This window comes from Giraffa tippelskirchi, chromosome 1, assembly GCF_054371585.1.
Source record: "Giraffa tippelskirchi isolate mGirTip1 chromosome 1, T2T-mGirTip1v1.2.pri, whole genome shotgun sequence".
Lineage (NCBI taxonomy): Eukaryota > Metazoa > Chordata > Mammalia > Artiodactyla > Giraffidae > Giraffa > Giraffa tippelskirchi.
In genome coordinates, this window is record NC_137275.1 from 158,159,752 (window position 1) to 158,182,011 (window position 22,260).

At 38.9% G+C, this 22,260-nt stretch overlaps 1 protein-coding gene and 1 non-coding gene across 13 annotated transcripts in view; both read right to left on the bottom strand.

Moving 5' to 3' along the window:
- The window catches only part of CD274 (CD274 molecule), a 127,790-nt gene that overhangs the window by 2,976 nt on the left and 102,554 nt on the right, over positions 1 to 22,260 (bottom strand). For 7 of the 12 annotated variants that reach the window (XM_081501756.1, XM_081501746.1, XM_081501736.1 and 4 more), the window contains 4 exons: positions 13,561 to 13,754; positions 9,231 to 9,296; positions 7,767 to 8,108; positions 1,739 to 2,023 (listed from right to left, as the gene is read on the bottom strand). In XM_081501756.1, coding sequence (XP_081357882.1) covers positions 1,739 to 2,023; positions 7,767 to 8,108; positions 9,231 to 9,296; positions 13,561 to 13,753 — 886 coding nt within the window. In that variant the 5' untranslated portion in view covers position 13,754. The remainder of the gene's footprint in view (positions 1 to 1,738; positions 2,024 to 7,766; positions 8,109 to 9,230; positions 9,297 to 13,560; positions 13,755 to 22,260) is intronic. The other 5 variants (XM_081501766.1, XM_081501765.1, XM_081501782.1 and 2 more) reach the window with 4 other exon arrangements.
- On the bottom strand, positions 16,460 to 16,532 carry TRNAC-GCA (transfer RNA cysteine (anticodon GCA)). The gene has a single exon. It is a non-coding gene; the product is annotated as a tRNA-Cys (tRNA).

Sequence of the window (22,260 nt, forward strand, 5' to 3'; positions counted from 1 at the left end):
GGCAACATGGAAAACTGGAAGCAGCCCAGGTGTTGGACAGGTGGGCCTGGGGTTAAGTTCTGCTGCTACTCACTAGCTTTGAGTTCTCTGGCAAATCACTTACCAGTTTACAAAATGGAAATGATACTGAAATTTTTGTGAGGCTAAATGTTAATAAAATGCTTTTCACAGGGAGTGGCAGCTCCGTATTATATGACAGCCTTGATTATTTCACTTCTTGCATTCCTTAATATAAAAGCTAGCAGCCTACTGTACATGGCAAAGATGCAGTGTGATGGTTAATCGGCACTCCCAAAAGAGCTCCTCCTTCCCCACATCTGTGGCCATGATTGTGGATCACGGTTTGCTTTTTTTCTCTCCACCATTTGAACACCTTGGGACATCTAATTATTGGTACTTTTCACCAATCTCTCTATCTCCAGCCCCCTGTAGGAAGAAAAGCGGTCTTATGGCACATGATGCTCAGAGACTAACTCCCACCTCCCACCATTAGCCATGATTCGTGATTACCTAGTTCAAGTTTTAAAGCCACAATCATAGTCAGTCTTTCTCTAGTAGCTGGCAGTTTACAAAGTCTGTTTATAACTTTATGAGTTAGGTGTGCCAAGTATTAAAGAAAAAACCCTCAGGTGACAGATGAGAACACATATTTCAAACAGTTAGGTGAGTTAACCCTAGGTCTTCCCACAAGTAAGTTGTTATAAAACAGCTTTTAAACGGCAGGGAAATACTAATGCAGCTCCTCCCAAAGTGACTCTTTAATTTTCTAAACTGCTTTTGTTCTTTTTGTTCTTAGGACTACCCTGGATTGTCTTTTCCTATTGTTTGCCTTTTCTATTCAATTTTTGATTTGTTTTCTCTGAAGTACCAGAGCTTTACTGTCAACATCTAGTGGGGGTGAGGAGAGTGTGGTGAGAAGTGCCTCTCAGAAGACCTCTGGGTTTATATTAACATCATGCTCTCAAGGCTCACCTTCTCTAAAGGTCTGAGCCTCTCACCAAATTATATCCTGCCTTACGCACTTCTGTAGGAAAGTGAGATAAAAACATAGCTGATTCTGTGCAAACAAGAGTCTCAAATCATTTTCATGCATTGTAGCCCATGTATTTCCAGGATACTGTTGCCCAATAGGTTATAACTTTGTAAGAAAAGTGAAAAGCACAGAAGAAATAAAGTCGCTTGCCCAGGGGAACACAGATTTATGCACTAAGAAGACTACCTTGGAGGAGACAGAATGGGCAGGAAGGCACTCTCCCATCTGGAATAAGATAGAAAAGTACATCCTATTTGTTTCCTGCCACAGAAACTCTGGAAAGAAGGAAACAGCTGTGATGTACTCAGATCTGGATTCCTGAAACATGGCCTGAGTTGAGTCTTCCTCTCAGGTGCTCCCCCGGATCCCCCCCAGCCACAAGAGCATTTCTAACATGAAATGGGATTGCCTGTTTTATTATCCATTTCCTTAAAAGTGTTAACTGTTTCTTACTTTTCTATGAGCCTCTAATGCCTGGAATGTACAGCATATTGCATAAATACTTGGTTAATGTTTACTAAGTAGAAATATGACTAGGATGAATGGAGGTGAGGCAGCAGAATGCATTTTGTAAATGTAGTTCATTCATATAAACAGTTTATTCATTCATTCAACAAACAATGAAAGTTTATAATAAGCAGGCATCAGGCTACGTACCAAGGGACAATACTAGGCACATTTTAATTGAGATGTTCAGAATATTACCTGGGATGACCAACTCAGCTGTGTTGTTTTCCTCATGACCTAATCTCCGAAAAGTGCAGTAGAAAATTTTGTCAGCTGTTGTGTTGATTCTCAGTGTGCTGGTCACATTGAAAAGCTTTTCCTCCCTCTTGGAACTGGTGATGCTGGTTTTGCCACTCAGGACTTGGTGATCGCTGCTTGTCCAGATGACATCAGCTTCAGGGTAACCCTCAGCCTGACACGTTAGTTCATGTTCAGAGGTGACTGGATCGACAGAAATTGTGTGGTAGATTTTGCGGTATGGAGCTAGGTCATGAACAAAAAGAAGGCATGGCTTTCATTTAACACAGAACTAGACATGTGGCCGGAGAAGGCAATGGCACCCCACTCCAGTACTCTTGCCTGGAAAATCCCATGGACGGAGGAGCCTGGTAGGCTACAGTCCATGGGGTCGCACAGAGTCGGACACGACTGAAGCGACTTAGCATAGCATAGCATAGACATGTGGCTTTTTGGTCTTGTCAATCTTAGATAGAATACCAATCCAGGCTTCTCAGAGAAATAATCTTAAAGCTCAGATGTCTCAGCAGTGGGGAATGTCCGGTAGTTTTGCCTCAACTCTTCCACTCATACTTGGGCCAAGTTTGGGCTTAAAGGAGTACCTATCTTGCTATAAAAAGTATATTGCTATTTTTATTGAGCTCAAAGTAAATGTATAGATTGTTTTAAAAGCGACCTTACAACTTTATACCAGTAGTCTTTCTATCCAAATATAAAACATGTCTGTCATTTATTCAAGTCTTTATATGTTTCTCAGTAAAGTTTTATAGTTTTTATAAAGGATCAAATTCTTAAATTTATTCCTGGATATTTTCCCTTTGTTGTTGTAAAGCTGTCTTCATAAACACAGACCTCTCCAGCTGTTCGGCACTGTTTTCTTACATTTTATTTAATAAACAGAAAATTTCATTTTGATATGCCATTCACTTTTTCAACTTTATGTGAATGATCAGAAATTAGGAATGAAAATAGTATTATGTCATTGTAAAGTTGATATATGTTTCTGAATGATACTTTTTAAAGTTTAAGTGCATTTATAGGATTTTAGAATAGTTTTAGATTTACAGAAAAGTTGCAAAGATAGTATAGGGTACCCGTGTACCTCTCCCTCAGTTTCCCCTACTGTTACCACCTTACATTACCATGGTACTTTCGTCCTAACTAAGGAGTCAACACTAGAACAATACTGTTAACTAAATCTTACACTTTGTTCCATTTCACTGGATTTTCCCTAATGTCCTTTTGCTGTTCTAGGACTTCATCTAGAATACTATGATACTTATTTTTTAAACTTTTTGCTGGTTATTTTAATAAATCATTTAACTTTGATTAAATTTTACATCATTAATTTGGGATGCTTTTAGGATTAAGATATCCAATGTACTGAATTTTTAGTAGATTAGTGCACTTATACTGCTTAAGAGCTTTATTTCATGTTTATTCATTACAACTACGTTAACATGTTATTATTCTGTTGGCATAATTTTTACTCCTAATACTTTAGTGTTACCGCTAATGGTATAAGAGGAAAATATTAGAACTTACACTCATATGTATTTTTATCATAACAATTAAGAAATAATCTAAACTTAAGAAATTTTACTGACTGACACTGCCCCTCACTTTGTGCGCCTCATGAGGGTCTTAAAGGAATAGAGGAATTTTATAATACCAAAGGGAGGACAGTGACTTGTTTGAGATTATTATAGATATTCAGGTTCTCTTACCTAATTTTAACTAAACTAACCTGCTTACCAAATGAACAACTAATTAAAAGGTTTCCCACAAAGAAGATGAGCATTGAAGGTATTACCAATAATTCAAGCAAAAACCAAAAGGAAATGGCAGGAGTGATACTTCTTGCCACAGCTTTATGAGGTAAAACAAGTACCTAACTGAACGGGACAAGGCACTGGTTAAAAAAAACTTCAAGATTGTCAAGACCATCCTCTTTGGGTATCGATGAATTTCACCTGAGATACACTCTGTTTTGAAATATTAGCTGATGATAGTGAAGCATCATAATTAGTAAGACATTGAAAATATTGTTTATTAAATTCTCATGTCATCTTTTTAAAATTTGTATTTTTTATATTTATAGATTGTTCAATGTATTTTCATATGAACCATATAAAATTGGTGGTGTTCAATTTCTTTTGCCTTTAAAACTGTCAATTTTTTATGACATAACCTATATACTAGCACAAATATATTCTTTATAAACACACACACACACACACACATAAATATATGTTTAACATGCTTTCCTGATGGGATAGGTAATCAAAAACATTTGCAGATGACTGGTTTACTAGATCTAGAGTGAAAAGTGAAAGTGAAAGTGAAGTCGCTCAGTCGTGTTAGACTCTTTGTGACCCCATGGACTTGTAGCCCACCAGGCTCCTCCATCCATGGAATTTTCTAGGCAAGAGTACTGGAGTGGGTTGAGTACACAGGTGCTAATCCAGACCATGAAAAGTTAACAGCAGTTTTAAGTCAATATATTAATATAGCTCAATACACATTTTGGAGGTAAAAACACAGAAAATAAAACCTGGCTGTTAAGGGCAGACCTCAAAGCCAAATTGCTTGAGTTTAGAACCTGGCTTCATCACTTAATAGTTGAATGAACTTGGCAAATTACTTAAATTTCTTTGGATCTTAGTTTCCTCATCAATGAAATGAGAAGAGTTAACACCATATGTCACTGACTCTAAGATGTTACCTACTGAAAGATATACTCAGATTTCAGAGCTCGTAAAATGTGAAAAACATGCATTTTTAACATTATAAGCTCTGACTCCATAGAGTCATTTGAGGATTAAACATGGTAATACAGGTAAAGTGCTTAGGATGGGGCCTGGCCCTTAAGTACTACAGAAGTGTTCATTACTACTGCTATTACTGCTACAGTTGCTCTTCCTCTTCTTACTGCTACCAAAGTGCACTCAGGTGGTATTCTTTAGAAAGTACTGACAGCTCCTGATGAACAGCCTTGGAAAGAAATTTTTATATATTCAAACTTGTTCAAGTTTCAAAAATTTTAGATTTATCCTATTTGAGGAAATACATCATTCATTCATTCAAGAATATTTTTTTATGTGTTCCTGTCTTACTACTACTCTTATATGCCAAGTCCTAGGAAAACAGCAATGAATATAACAGACCAAAGTCTCTGTCTTTGTGGACTGTATGTTCTAGAAGAAGGAGGGAGATAATAACAAATATATAGGTGCATTTATATGTTACACGATATATTAGATGGGGTCAAACGCTACAGAAAAAAACAAGACTGGTTGGTGAATTTGGGGCAGAGATGGGGGTGGTAAAGCAGTTAATCCTTGGTCCATACAAACAAATTTGCTTTATCAGGATAACTACACATACTTTGTTCTTTCAGTTGCCGAATCCCATTTAAGTTCTTGAAAGTATAAATGGGCACTTCATTTTCCTGGCTATAGGGTTCAATGTTTAAGGAAAAAATAACATCTTCAACTGAAAAGGCAGATGTCTGAGAATCTGGTATTTAAACAAAAATGAAAGGTGCAATAACACCAAAGTGATAATAATAATTGAGTTAACCTAAAACTAAACTCAAATTTTAGTTTTGAAATGCTTCACCTTTAAAATCCCATGGTGACTGAACTCCCTGTGGGGAAGCTATGAGACCACATGTTTGCAGTGATGGGAAGAGAAGCTCCACAGCTTTACTGGTGAAATTATTTGCATATGGAGATGACTCAGGAGTTATATTTCCCTGAGTTGCAAAGCTCATGTAAGCCAGCATGGCTTCAGTGCAATGAAAGCTTGGTGTCTGGTTTGCTTTCAGTGCAGCTCAACATAACCTCCAAGACCACTGTGTGCAAATGACAATGAGATGTTCTGGGACTAGGATGCCAATTTAGTAATTTACAATATGAAATGGAATGGTCAAACAAATCACATCCTCAAATCTGGCTGGTCATTTGTTTTGCTCCATCAAGGACCCCACCTTGGAAAAACCACCAGTGCTGAAAGGTTTTCTACTGTGTTAAACTACAGCAGAGAAAATCACAAATCCACAAGGGACATTACAGAGCCAGGAAAAACTGGAAGAACAGGGACAGCTTTCCCACTCTTTGCATACTCCCTACAGGCTGATGAGAGACTCTTCTTATGGAAGCAGAAGCTTATACTCTGTACTTCCTTCTAATCCACTTATGCCAAGCTGACACTCTTCCTACCCACCCAAGATCCAACAATGCTGGCTGTTCATGGAGCTAAGTCTTGATCATTTCTTTAATACCTTGAAATATAGTATGCCTGATAACTGCTGATAGACTGAAGAAAAGTTAAAAATCTCAACTTGGGATCCCATCAGCTTGTTTTTATAAATATCTGCTCTGGAGAAACATATGGTAAGATACAATTAAATTAAATCTATTTCATAAGACAAGTGAGATTTTGACAACAGTAGCATTAACTGAGCCAAAATCAGAGGCCCAGCGATGCACCATGAAATAAGACACATTCCTGTATAAATTTTATTTTGAGTGTATAATGATTAGTTACTCTTTTATGATAAATGTAAACTTTTCTTATTTATATTACAGACCTTCAGATTGATGCTTAGGTCAGGACTAGAAACACCAAGGAATGACTATTTAACTCTAGTCACATATTAAAAGGTCACCATGTGAAAAAAAGAAGCAAGCAGATACTCTCAAAACTGTGACTATAGATGGCAGATTCCAAATCAATATCTGAAAGAAATTACAAAAGGCTATGGAAGGGAGATCCAAATGACAAGGGTATCATTGCAGTAAGTTTGTGAATAGAAGATCCTTTGTGGAGATTTCTTTGGGTGTTTGGACTAGCTGCTCTAGTCTGGGATTCTTTCAGCTCTCCATTTTGTGGATCTTAACAGTGAAAGCAGAGGTGGTCAACTAAGGTGTTTTTCCTTTATTTAGCTAGCTGCTGCTGCTAAGTCGCTTCAGTCATGTCCGACTCTGTGCAACCCCATAGATAGTAGCCCACCAGGCTCCCCCGTCCCTGGGATTCTCCAGGCAAGAACACTGGAGTGGATTGCCATTTCCTTCTCCAATGAATGAAAGTGAAAAGTGAAAGTGAAGTCCCTCAGTCATGTCCGACCCTTAGCAACCCCATGTACTGCAGCCTACCAGCCTCCTCCGTCCATGGGATTTTCCAGGCAAGAGTACTGGAGTGGGTTGCCATTTCCTTCTCTGTATTTAGCTAGAAGCAACCCAAAATTTTGAACACAGGTGACCAGATATCATATTTATAGGTCAGTACCTAGGAATTGGACACTCATAGTTCCTCTTCAACACTCCAACATAATATTGGCACAGATTTTTAAGATGAAAGTGTGCCCAGTGAGCACAGTTCATACTCTCTTCATTTATTCAATACTTGACATGATGATTTTTTGTCTTCATAGATTGACTTCAAGTCTTTTTGATTGTGAACTTTACAATGGGATTTGTTTTTAATATATTTATTTACATTTGACATAGAGAGTTTCCAAGGAAGGAAAATGCTGGCAGACCTCATAAAACTGAGAAAGAGGTACTAAATTTAAAAATTCCTGGAGGAACATACAAATAGTGATTATTACCTTTGCATGCCATGGAATATATAGTGGCGAAGGGAGGAGAGACATTTTTGTAGTTCATTGTATCCTCTTCTATAGTATGTGAATTATTTGCAAGTATGTGTATACATATTACTTTTATAATAATAAAAAAGTGAAGATTAGGAATTTTTGGGAAAACCGAATGTACTGTGAAACATGATTGTCATATTTGGCTCTAGATCTCTAAGGACTATCAAACAGGATGTGCTCAAGCAACACGCATTGGATGAGTGTGCGAATGAATGAATAACAGACTACTGCTGTGGAAAGTGAAGCTGGACTTCCAAGAACGAAAAGTTCAACACTGAGATATGGTTTTAACAAAGGTTATGCCTTATTATCTATAATAAATCTTACCATTGACTTTCAAAGTAATCCGCTTGTAGTCGGCACCGCCATAGCTGATCAAGCAACAGTAAACCCCTGCATCCTGCAATTTCACATCTGTTATCTGAAGTGCAGCCTTTCCCAAGGAGAGCTGGTCCTTCAACAGCTGGGCCCTCCCATGGTAGCTACTGTGCTGAACGTTTGGGTCTTCCTTCCCATTCACAAACTGAATAATTTTCTTATCCTCCATTTCCCAGTAAACAACTAACACAAGCAGGTTTAATTGTTTGTCTACTGGAAATCTGCATTCCAACGTCACATTGCTGCCATATTCTACCACATACAGGTCCTTGGGAACTGTGATAGTAAATGCTGAAAAGAAAGATAACCAATCTTTAGAAGATGGAAAATTCCTCAAAAAATTTATAGAATGAGTTCAGGATTTACAGAAGCTTTCTCTGGTCACTTACATGATAATTACACTACGGACTTACTTCCCTGAAATATTTATTTTATCCAGTGAGCTTGAGACATGTTTTGGGATGCTATATCTCATCTCCAAGTTAGAATAATAAAATCAGCTAAACAAGTTGTCCCAAAATTCATAAACATACACTACTGTAGAACTATTACATGGTAAAGGGGTACTTATAACCAGGAAGACTTTGTTTCATATGGACATCCCCGGAATGTCCTTTGACTGGACACTTATTTGCCTTTTACATAGTCTAAATCATAGATTCCAATGGATCTCTTTACTTATTGCCCCAAACTCTTAGTCAGTTGTCTGGCCAGAGGTAGATGAGTATAGAAATTTAGGGAGTATCTCAGGCTGATGCAGGTACTGTGTTACCCTGACATTCCATGTACACTACAATTCTTCCTTGGAATATACTTATTGGAAAAAAACAGGTCATAGAGAAAGGTGGATAGAATGATCCTGTCCTTATTTAAAACAAATATGTAAAAGTATACACAATAGGCCATTTCTCCAGACATTTTCAGTAATTATTCTTGGGAAATAGATAATGGATAATGAGTAATGGATGGGCTTCCCAGGTGGCACTAGTAGTAAAGAACCTGCCTGCAAATGCAGGAGATGTAAGAGACGCAAATTCAATCCCTGGGTTGGGAAAATCCCCTGGAGGAGGACCTAGAAATCCACTCCAGTATTCTTGCCTGGAGAATCCTCATGGGCAGAGGAACTTGGCGGGCTACAGTCCATAGTGTTGCAAAGAATCGGACATGACTGAAGCGACTTAGCATGCACACAACGAGTAATGGATATGGGTTAATTTTGTTTCTTTCAGTGTGTCCATACTCCTTATATCTTTGTCCAGTGAAATAGGTTTATGAAATATGTTTATCAATTATAATGAAGGAAGAATAGAAAGTCCTCTATATAAAAATTATATCCATTTTATTATTTCACTTTTGATCTTGTAGTTAAAATATTTAAAATATAGAACCTAATGAAAGGATTTTGTGTCTTACCTTTCAGCAAACAACAGTAAGCCATGAATGTTAAGACACTATATATCCTCATCTTTCTGGAATGACCTAATTATGGAAAACAGAAAAAAGGAAACTCCTTTATTCAATAATTGAATACCCAGACATTAGGGGACTTGGCAGTTCTAACTGAAACTGTCTACTGATAACTAGACAATGACTGATTTGTAAGTGTTAAAATGCAGCAGGGAATTTAGAATTTCAATACCTTCCCATAATATCCCATAGTCATATGAATCTAAATGAAAAAATAAAAAGATACTATGATGAGACTTTAAAAATTTAATTACAAGACCTGGGAAAAACTTGTACACACAAAAGAAACCAAGATGAAAATATTGCACCAAAATCCTCTCAATTATCTTATGGGCTTTTTTCAGTGTAACACCTCTAGAAATCCAAGCCTGCCCTATACAAAATTTCAAAGCAAGCAGAATCTGACTTCCATGTCTCCCACCCTTCAATACCTTTTCCCCCCAGCAGCTGAATACCTTCATCCTAACTCTTTAACTATTCAACTCTTTCAGATTATCATCCAAACCATGCCAGTTCTCGTCAAGATGCCATCATTCCAAAATCTCTTTTGTCCTTTGCTTATCCCAAATTATAAATTATATTATATTTCCTCAATAAAATGATTCCACTAGTAGCAGGGGGAGTGAGAAGGAGAAATAGTTGGCTTCAACCACTTCATACTAAGATGTGACTCACTCACAGCCAACTTTCAGTGGTATCTGCCTCGATTCTACTCTTCATCATGTCATCCTGCTTGAAATTCTACCAATTCTTTAATTTAGCAAACATTAATTGAGTACCTTTTCTGTGCCAGGCACTATTCTAGGCATTAGAGATATAGCAGTAAACAGGAAAGAAAAATCACTCTCCTCTAGGAGCATATATTCAGTAAAGGAGTAAATAAAGATCTGTGCTACAGTTCAGCAAATCTGTTTACTTATTAACATTTTCTCAGGCTATACATATATTTACACGCTTTGAAGAGAAAGCCAGTTTTCCCCCTTAAGAGTCTCTGTGACCTTTGTATACATATATAAACTCACAATTGATCAGTTAATTAATGCTACACATATGTAAGGCAAAGATTTATGCCATATATATATAAATAGCTCTAAAAATCAGTAAGAAAACTACACATAACCCAACAGGAAAATGAGCCAAAGGTTCTACTATACAATTCAGAGAATAAGAAATACAAATGACATCTAAACAAAGGGAAAGATTCTCAATCTTACCAATGAAGAAAAGATAGTAGTTTAAGACATGAGGCATCATTTTTCACTATTTGCTTGATTAAGATTATAAGTATTCCTAATATTTAGTGCTTATGAGGATATGAACAAATGGGTTTCCTTACTGACTACTGGTAGGAATGTGAAGTTATATAACCTTTTTTTTTTTGGAGGGCAATTTGGTAATCTCCATTAAAATTTTAAATGTATATGCCATTTAGCTTTCACTTCCTCTCTAAGAAATATATCTTACAAAAACAAAAACACAAGCATATGACAACAGACATCAAAAGATTTTAGAGGTACTATCTGTTACTATCTAGTGGTAAAAGCCAGGGATGCTGCTAAATATCCTAGAGTGCCCATGACAACCCCTGCAGCAAAGATATATCTGGTGCCAAATGTCAACAATTACAAGGTTGAGAAACCTTGCAACCACTGTGAGTATTTCAGTGTATATTTTCCTTCTAGATTTTCCCCAATGAAGCTTTTAAAAACAATTAGACACATAACACCCACTTTTTTCACTTAATATTTTGATGAATAGTTTTCATTTTGCCACACAATATTTATAAATATCTTTTTTAGTGGCCCCATAATGTTTAGTTTCCCTGTTGTTAGGTATAGTATTTGTTCAGTTTTTAAAATAACATAAGTATTTGTGTATTCAGCAAATATTTGTTAAGTGCCTACTGTGTACCAGGTCCCAGGCTAGGCCCTGAGGATAGATTTTCCCCAAGTAGAATTGCTGATCAAGGAGAAAGAATATTTTCCTAGTTCTTGACACATGTGGATAACTGGTGCCAGTTACACTGTGTCTTCACCTAACACTTATTTTATATATATATATACAAACATATGTATATATATTCTGATTTAATTATAAAAAGCAAGCAAAGAACTATTGAATAAAACAGAGGCACATTAAATCCACTCACGGATTTCAACTAATTTTTCCAGTGTTTATGACGTTCCTTGATGGAGTTCCTATCTCTTGATGAATCTGGTTGAAAATTTTAGAGGTAATGAAAGTTTACTGGAAGGTGAGGGATTAGATCTGATATTTACCTAAGTCCTCATTATACATCCTCTTCCAGGGCTCCATTCCCTTGGAGTATAGTTATTGTTAGTGAGGGAATAGTAGGGGGAAGATAAGAGACCATGTAAATAGACATGGTCTTTGACCTCTAACAGTTACCTGGTGGCTCAGAAGTAAAGTGTTTGCCTGCAATGCGGGAGACCTGAGTTTGATCCCTGGGTCTGGAAGATCCCCTGGAGTATGAAATGGCAACCCACTCCAGTACTCTTGCCTGGAAAATCCCACGGACAGAGAAGCCTGGAGGGCTACATACAGTCCATTGGGTTGCAAGGAGTCAGACATGACTGAGCAACTTCACTTTCTTTCTTGACTTCTAAACCCCACATCAGGGCAGTTGGTCTAAGATAAGAACACTAACATCTTCTTCAGGTAAGAAATTCAGTATAACTAAATTCCCAGACAAGAACTGAGACATTCAAAGAGCAAGAAAATGTGAACTAGGAAAGAAGTGATGGTTCATTCAGGATGGGGAAGCAGGTTTGTCCCTGGGGGAACCCAGTATACCAATATGGAACTGATACTACTACTCTATCTCACTAAGGTAGGGTAGACAGGACAAAAAGTCAGGGAAAAGAACTCAAGTTTTCTTAAAAGCAAGGAGTGTCATGTTACCTGTTAGTTCAGGGTTTCCTTTGATTTTTATCTGATGTATATGAACTACGATTTGATTTTTAAAAATTCCTAGAGTTTGAAAATGTCTCCAAGCAAGGGGAAAACCTACTCAATTAACAGATCAAGACAGTTGATCTATTAAACCTCTGTGCTCATATTCAGTCTCTAGTTGTGTGCGACTCTTTGCGAGCCTATATTGTCAAACTCTATTAAACTCGACTAAACCCTGTGCCCAGACTCCCTCCCTTCAGTCACACTGAGCTATTCTACATTTCCCAGGTGTGGCTTCAGTTCCACAGTGTTTCTGTGGCTTCCTTTAAGAACACACTCTAACTATTGTCCTGTAACCTCTGCTTACTCTATTCCATTGGAAAAAAAAAAAAGTTGATTATTATTAATTTTTTTTTTTTAAAGAGCATCACAGTTGTAATAAACTTCTGGGCAACTGTCAATATGAACTGGCACAACCTTTCTGGAAGGCAATTTTCAATCTGTACCAAAAGGCTCTTAAAGCATTCAGACTTTAATTAGTATTTATACTGGTAAGAGTTCATCTGAAGGAAATAATCACCAATGTTACAGCTTTTATAAGCAATGAAGCTGGGTGAATGGCTAAAATAGTGAACCTCTAAATAATCTTGATGTCCATCATGAGGGGATTAATTTTGTTTGGTTATCCAGCACCATGGAATGTAGCCATTAAAAAAAAAAAATCACATTTTTAGAAAGCGATTTAACCTGTAGAAACGCATCCACATTAAGCCCCCAAAAACAAGGTGTAATAATGATATGACATCCCTATAAGACAAATCCAAACTCAACTTTGATATCGGCTAGGCTCAAAGTGTTAGAAATGCTTTAACATTTTTTCCCTCCTTCAGGACTCCTTTAGTCCTCAGAGCAGATAGAGCAAAGAACTCCGATTCGGGTATCCTGGCTCTTACAGCAGGAAGAGACCTCAGGAGATGCTGTGGGTGTGAGGACTTACCCAGATCAGACTGCTAGTGAGCGGCTGAAGGTGTACTAGGACTCAGGTGTCCTGACCTCCAGCCCAGAAATTTCCCTCTAGACCCGTTTACCCACCTCAGGACCACAGTCATGAACGCGCAGAAACATGTATGTACTTCCAAGATAAGCAAAACTAAACCCCGCCTAGCGAAAAGCTAAATTTGTTACTTGTTCTTATTAATTTAGACAAGTAATCGGCTCTACAGCACCGAAACCCTCACATGCTCTCCCTTTCCCTTCTCCTCTCTCCATCCCAAAGAAAGGGTCTATTTGGCAGTCCCGTTTTAAAGTGCCAAGCAAGTGAGGCAGCCAAAGTCAATGGCCAGTGAGCGAGAACGCTCCCTACCTGCGGGCGGGAGAGTCGCGGCTGGCGTGGAGACTTCGGCGCTGTGCCCGGGACTGCCAGGGCTACCTTCAGCTATTGAGCTCGCGTGGGTGTTTCTCCGCCCACTTTCTGACAGAACCGGTAAGCGCTGAAGCGACTGGATTTTCTTATCCTGACCCAAGCATGTGAGTTGGGAAATAAGCGCGTTTTCCATTCTTGCAATAGGAAGATAAAAGAAACCAAAAGTGAAACTTAAATCCGGCTTCCCGTAAATCAGCTTTTTAAAAGAAAAGTTTCAAAGATGAAAACAAATCATTATCTGACGTTTTAAACAGGATTTAGAAACAAACCAACGTCGGAAATCATCACAGATATCTGACGTTGGTTTTACCTTAAGAATCCACACTCTAAATTCTGCCGTGAGGTTTCCCCTCTTTCTGATAAAAGCTCTTTTACAAGATGTCGGATCATCCTGACATAACTCGATCTACAACATATAGAAAGTAAAACGATATTTCCCTAATTCCTCATTATACCCCCTCTTCTAGGCCCGGATGGCGATGATTTTTTATTTAGAAAGTAGGTTTATGTGTATGATAGTAAATATATTTTTAAAACGTGGATTTTGTCACTTCCTCAAAGTTCCTCGACATAGTGAAACCATAATTGCCTTGTCATTAAAATAACTTCTCATCAGGACTGACACCTTTTAAGAATGCTCTGGGGATCCTGCTATTTTGCCTCTTTGAGATCCAGATTAGGGTAGCACATTCTAGGTATGGGTTGAGAAAATCCTCTGGTAACTCGGGATCACTGGCTTAGGACAAGCTGAAACCACGTAACTCACACTGAGGAGGCCGCAGGATTGTTTTAAGCACCAAGGAACTTCTAGGTGCGTCACTCTTGCTCTTTCATTCTGGCTCTCTAGGGCAGTCTCACTGTCCTTCCCTCCCTCCCTTCTTTCTTTTTATAATTTTAAATTGATAAATTGGACTCTTCATTGTTTTCCTTTCCTGTTTATTCATCTCACAGGGCAATTCAAAATAGGGATAATGAATTAATATTGAGATGTTCATTGTCATGGTTAGGCACCTGCTTCCCAAGAAAGGCCTTTCACATTCTTAGAATATCACATATTTATTATTATTTTTTAACTTGGAAAAATACACAAGATGACACTACCTTTAAAATCTGGTGGGGGGTATGAAATTCTCTTTAGCCTTAATAAAACTGTAATAGACTTGGAGATTTAGCTCAAATCTCTTTGAGGCCTCATGGTGGAATAGAATCATGTTTTTTCAACTTTATCTCCTGTGATATTTTCTATTTAACCAGTTTTATTTTTCTAAAAATGACAGTCAAGACCCAGGGTTTTCAAGACCTGCTATTGGGGTCACACAGGAAAAAGATGGCTCTAGAGCCACTTACCACTAACTCACTGAGTTTTTTGGAGCAAATAATTTACTGAGTAGACAGATAAGTAGTATCCTCTTAGATAGCTTCTATGATGCATGAATAATTTTTAAAACTGGGGCCCAGAGGGATTGTTTATTTGTTTTACTAAGGCAGTGTTCAGGGTCTACATAATGATCAGCAGGGAGGGCAGGAGATGAGTGCAATTTGCCTTTCTCTGAAGCTGTTGATGGGAATGGAAGGTATTTACTCAGCTTTCTGCTCGGTGATTTACATATTAGTAATCTGAGGGTGTGTGATTTTGTCCATCTCATCCACCTGTTTCCACCCTTCAACCACTCATATTTTCCCATACTGTTTATCAAGCTTAATGGAGTTTGTATATCTTCTGGAGTTAGAAAAACAGGATGAGTTAAGAAAAAAATAGATTTTTATCACCTCAAAAAGTATATGAAACTTTTAACAACTAGGGGGCATTACTCGCAAAATGCAGGTTTTGTGATGTGGGGGAAGTGGATGGAGGAGTGCTGAGACAGGAGATAAGTAGTGGGAAGCCACAGCTGTAGAACTAGTCACCTACCTGATCATCTCTAGTATCACCATGTCCTGTTCACACCTCCCTCACTCTGTTCATCTTTAGAGGTGAAAAACTCATCATTGCCAATGTCTTGTTTCTCAGAGAATTTCTGAGGGTCACTTACATCACAGTTGACTTGGGATAGTTGTTTAAACACAGATGCCAGGTCTCTGCCACAGGCCTGTTAAATCTGGGAGTGGTCTTGAGAGTCTACATTTCAACACCACCCCCACATAATTTACATGCACACTGAAGTTTTAAAAACTGATAGCATAATGTTTAAGGAAAAAAACCTGAATGAAGAATTCTTTGCAATTACAGTATAAACCCCCTTCCTTCATTTAGTTTGGTTAATTGGTATCAACACTACTCTTCACTCTACCTCTGCCCTTTCTACTTTCACTCTTGCCCCTGAAACAAGCAAGATGATCTATGTTTGTCCTATCCTTGGAGAGATAGATTTCAGGATCTTACAAGTGGGCCTGAAGTGATGCTAGCAATTTCCTGGTGAAGGAGGAATTTCCAGTAAACTTTCTTGATCATCGAGAATAGGACATAATAAAGATACTTAAAAAAAGAAACTGACAAACTGTTTTGTCTTCACTAACAATGTAGATAATGAATTTTATTATTATATATAAAGACAACATCCAGATTTTGCCCCATGTTCTATTTCTTGATTACCTAGATTTATAAACCACAGTTGTATGCTATGCCCATTTTTCTCTGTCCCCATTCACCAACTCTCACCATCGGTTGCCTCCACCTTTGACATCTATTCATACTCCCATAGTGAAAGTCAAAGTGAAGTTGCTCAGTCGTGTCCGACTCTTTGCGACTCCATGGACAGTAGCCCACCAGGCTCCTCCATCCATGGAATTTTCCAGGCAAGAGTCCTGGAGTGGGTTGCCATTTCCTTCTCCAGGGGTTCTTCCTGACCCAGGGATTGAACCCGGGTCTCCTGCATTGCAGGCAGACGCTTTACCACCTGAGCCACCAGGGAAGCCCCATAGGCTGGTGCCAAACAGATCTCATGGGGCAGAACACTTTACCCTGGTTATATGATTTGTTGTTGAGTGGCTAAGTAGTGTCCGACCCTCTTGCGACCCCATGGACTGTAGCCTGCCAGGCTCCTCTGTCCATGGAATTTTCAAGGCAATTTTCTGAAGCTGTTGCCATTTCCTACTCCAGGGGACTCTTCCAGATCCAGGCATTGAACCTGCATCTCTGGCATCTCCTGCATTGGGAGGCAGATTCTTTACCACTGCACACAACCTGGGAAGCCCTGGTTATATAACTGTTTAAAATTCAGGGGCAATTAATATGTGTGGATGCCCTAGGGGTAGCAGCTGTCATCACCTGACGCCCATACTCATATGCTTCTCTTACTTCTCTGACTGTTTTTGTCTCCTTCCTTCCTGTGTTAAACTGGAGAAGAGCTGGCCAGGTGAAGAGCTCTTGGCTTCAAAGGGCAGCTCACACATTGTGGATATTTTGAAAGAAAGACAAGGCCTCCAACAATGTCCCTTATCCTCAAGGAATTCACAAACACAGATACAGATAATTATGACTCAGATTGTGATGGAAAGTTGGGAACACTCTATGGTAAATAATTTCAAAGAATCTCGATAAATGAACAGAAGACTGCTATAAACAGAATCTACAATAGGGAAATACCCTTTCAGAATATACTGGGAAATATTTTATAGATTTAATAGCTTTAGAACTAAGTAGCCTAAGTGAATACTGAACAAATGAAACAGTCCCCTAGTGAGCCATTTCACTTGGTTTGAGGACATGATTTAGTTCAAACATCTCTGTGGAACTGCCTCTATATTATTTTATACTCATTCTTGATTTTAAACTAAGAACAATATGAGTTCTAAAAGTCTTCAAAATCTCTACTTGAAAGGGAAAAACTGACTTTTGTTTTCTGGTATGAGTAAATGGTTGTTATTCAAAGGCCAGGTATAGTCACATCCAGGTTACTGGATCTAGAACATAATTAATCTGCCATTCATGATTATAGACTCATCATAAAAGAATGGGAGGTAGTCCTTTTCTTCTCCCCCATCCTATCCTGAAAGGACAGAAGGACCTTTCTGTTCTTGGAGACAGAGACAGAGAGAGACGGGGCGGGGTGGGGGGGGCAGTTCCAAACATAAACTAATAAACAGAAATTTCAGATACTGGAAAATCCTATGAAAAACAATAAAACTAAGAAAATTAGGGGACAATATACTAGAGTGCCTTGATGCGAGTCTCCTTTAGTGTAGTGGCCAGGGAAGACTCCTCTAAGAAGTGATATTTGAGAAATGAATTACGAAGACCAACATGAAATGACTTGCAGGAAGAACATTCCTGGTATAGCAGTCAAGAGATGGGAAAACCAAGGTTTTTCCATCTATAACAAAAAACTTGGCAAATTCTTGGAATGAAGGTCACTGTGGCTGGAGTACAGAGTGAAGTGCGGCTGGTGATCAGATCATGAAGGGTTCTGAACACCAAAGGAAGAGGGTTGGATTCTAATTGCAATGGAAAGCCACTGGATAATTTAAAGCAGAAAGGTTACCTGATGGATATTCCAAAAACCCATGCTGTGGTCTGGAGTACTGAGGGGCTAGCATGGAAGCTGGGAGACCTTAGGAGCTACTGCCATAGACTACATTCTAAATATAATTTGGAAGTAAAATTAATAGAACTTTTTGACAGATATTAGTGGTAAGAAAGAAAAGGGAATCACGGATGATAGATATGATGTAATATGCTGTTCCAGAGTAGTATATTATACCCAGAGTTACAGGTTTTCAAATATTTGTGAGCTCTTTAAGGAAGTCTAAAAATGAAACACAAACTCTCCCATTAAATTATCACTGGAAACTGGTCATAACCTATCAGTCAGTTCAGTTCAGTCACTCAGTCGTGTCCGACTCTTTGCGACCCCATGAATTGCAGCACGTCAGGCCTCTCTGTCCATCACCAACTCCCGGAGTCTACCCAAACCCATGTCCATCGAGTCGGTGATGCCATCCAACCATCTCATCCTCTGTCATCCCCTTCTCCTCCTGCCCCCAATCCTACCCAGCATTAGGGTCTTTTCCAATGAGTCAACCCCTTGCATGAGGTGGCCAAAGTACTGGAGTTTCAGCTTCAACATCAGACCTTCCAATGAACACCCAGGATTGATCTCTTTTAGGATGGATTGATTGGATCTCCTTGCAGTCCAAGGGACTCTCAAGAGTCTTCTCCAACACCACAGTTCAAAAGCATCAATTCTGTGGTGCTCAGCTTTCTTCACCGTCCAATTCTCACATCCATACATGACCACTGGAAAAACCATAGCCTTGACTAGACGGACTTTTGTTGGCAAAGTAATGTCTCTGCTTTTCAATATGCTATCTAGGTTGGCCATAACCTTCCTTCCAAGGAGTAAGCATCTTTTAATTTCATGGCTGCAGTCACCATCAGCAGTGATTTTGGAGCCCAAAAAAATAAAGTCTGACACTGTTTCCACTGTTTCCCCATCTATTTCCCATGAAGTGATGGGACCAGATGCCATGATCTTAGTTTTCTGAACATTGAGCTTTAAGCCAACTTTTTCACTCTCCTCTTTCACCTTCATCAAGAGGCTCTTTAGTTCTTCTTCACTTTCTGCCATAAGGGTGGTGTCATCCGCATATCTATAACCTATCAAGAGACTCATAATTTTTTAAGAAGAAATTACAATCCCTTCCAGAAATGGAAAGTTGGTGGCAGTATGCTGAACTGGTCCAAGGCCTTGGTCCTGCTCATGGGACTTATCATGGGACTTAATCAGGGAACATGACTGGTCTAGATCATTTTCTATCATAAGCTGAAGAAACTGACTGGGAACACTGTGCCAGAGATGAGAGGAAAAGATTCTGAGTTATAGGTAGAGCATTCCTTTGACAAGTATGCAGAGGAAAAGTCTCAGAGGCTGAGAAAGACCATCAGCTAAGGCATTAGCATTAAGGTGTGCATGCATGTCTGTGTGCACGTGCATGTGTGCTCTTTAAGGGTGAATTGCTTTACTTCCTACAGAATATGGCAGTGTGGAAAGTAAGGGGAAAGCATAGGTTTCATTTGTGCTTGTGCAAGAACAAGCCAAGTAGAAACATGTGAATTATAGACTAGAGTAACAGACATTTTACAACCCCAAGCAGAGGCCTCTGACCCAGAAACTCTTGCTAATTTTGTGTTCATCAGAGTTGACAAAGCCAAAAGAGAAGACCATAGCAGCATTTTAAGTGTAAGATAGGATAGCGACACTCTGATCTCAAACACTGAGGTAGACTTGGAAAGTCAGAAGCAACATGGGCATACTTCTAGCCCTTGAAGTCCAACTCTCTCAAGGCAAGGCCCCAGCGGGTGAAGATAAGCAGTTTCCACAAACCCAGTGAGGCCTAGTGAGGTGTGAGTTGGAAAAGGTAGTTCTAGTTTGCAGCTGGTATAGTAGGGTTGATATGAAGCAAAATTATTGGGTATCCTTACTCTGTATGTCACAGACTCCGACAGTTATGAAGATAACCCTCATTTGCTAGGTTTTGATAAGGGGATAATTAATGCCTACTGTAACCACAAAAAAAATTAACCCAGTGAACTCATTAGTTTTCATATGTTCTTAGAGGTCCTAAGAAGAAGATGAGGGAGTTGGCATGGGGAAGAATAAAGTCTAATATTGACATGCTGCTCCTGGGTCTGCTTGGAAGAAGTTTAATAGACACTGTTAGGCCAGGCTGTATAGCATTTCCAGGGATCCTTGCCACAGAAGAAAGAGAAAAAGAATAAAGAATGAAACCTGGGAATGGTTTTTTGATGTCGCTGGATGGGCCAAACAGATGTTGTGTCCCTCTTGTGAAGAGTTGCAAAATAGAGGGAATATATAATAAGGTAGACCATTTTATTCATCAAATTTCAGGGAATGTTTTCAATTAAAAAAAAGGGGAGTGGGGGGGTGGTGGGAGAAATTCCAGGTAGGAGACCAGGCTGAATTTCTCAGAGGTACAGGACCTGAGAGTCAGTGGCAAGGAACAGGGTTATGTGAGTGGCATAGGCTATAGGGGAAGGAAGTTATCAGGGATTTAACTACTTCCATAACAGTGATATGGAAATCCCATGTTTGAGAAGTAGGAAAAATATAAGCAGCTACTGTTAGTGGAAAAATACTTGGAAAGAAAGCAATATGTAGAGAAGATTTTAGGAATTCCCTGTTAAATACGCTGTGCAGATCATTTCCAGGGACTGCTTAAGAAAGTTTATGTACTATTCTTAAATGCTTTAGCAGTCTGTTGATGCTTTCTTAGAATGCTATTACATGCTTGGAGTGAACCATGTGAAGCCTCAGTTTTATTCAGGTTACACTCTAAAATATAACTCCTCACTGCTCGAAAAAGCTTTACTTGACTTGGCTGTCTCTATGAATTACTGTCATCTCTGATTATCCCATTTCAATGGCAAACCTCAACAAATGATTTCATCATCACTTTTTCAACTATCAAGTTAACAAAACAAAATGCAATAATTATAATAAATATTAAAAGTAACAGTAATAGTAAAATATGTATCATTTTTTAATATGTCAGACGCCATATCTTGGTGATTCACTACACTGCTGTTGCTGTTTAGTCGCTTAGTCATCTCCAACTCTTTGTGACTCCATGGACTGCAGCCTACCAGGTTCCTCTGTCCTTGGGATTTCTCAGCCAAGAATACTGGAGTGAGTTGCCATTTCCTTCTCCAGGGGAATCTTCCCAACTCAGGGATCAAACCTGCGTTTCCTGGTTGGCAGGCAGATTTTTTACCACTGAGTCACCTGGGAAGCCCTCACCATTAGCTAGCTTTAATTTTACAACAATCCTATAAAAAAGATACTATTATTGCCACTATTTTAGAGATGTGGATACTGAAGCACAAAACTTATGTAACTTATCTAATCTTACGTAACTAGGAAGTGGTACAAATGAGATTCTAACCCAGGTATTCTGGTTTCAGTGTTCAATTCAGTTCAGTTCACTCACTCGGTTGTGTCTGACTCTTTGTGACCCCATGAACCGCAGCATGCCAGGCCTTCCTGTCCATCACCAACTCCCGGAGTTTAGCCAAACTCGTGTCCATTGAGTCGGTGATGCCATCCAACCATCTCATCCTCTGTCGTCCCCTTCTCCTCCTCTCCTCATAACAAGTTCATGATCTGAGCTGCAGTCAGCTCCCAGTCTTGTTTCTGATGAATGTATAGAGCTTCTCCATCTTTGGCTGCAAAGAATATAATCAATCTGATTTCAGTGTTGACCATCTGGTGATGTTCATGTGTAGAATCTTCTCTTGTGTTGTTGGAAGAGGGTGTTTGCTATGACCAGTGTGTTCTCTTGGCAAAACTCTATTAGCCTTTGCCCTGATTCATTCTGTACTCCAAGGCCAAATTTGCCTGTTACACCAGGTGTTTCTTGACTTCCTACTTTGCATTCCAGTCCCCTGTAATGAAAAGGACATCTTTTTTTGGGTGTTAGTTCTAACAGGTCTTGTAGGTCTTCATAGAACTGTTCAACTTCAGCTTCTTCAGCATTACTGGCTGGGGCATAGACTTGGATTACCGTGACATTGAATGGTTTGCCTTGGAAACGAACAGAGATCATTCTATCGTTTTTGAGATTGCATCCAAGTACTTCATTTCTTTTGTTCACCATGATGGCTACTCCATTTTTTTCTAAGGG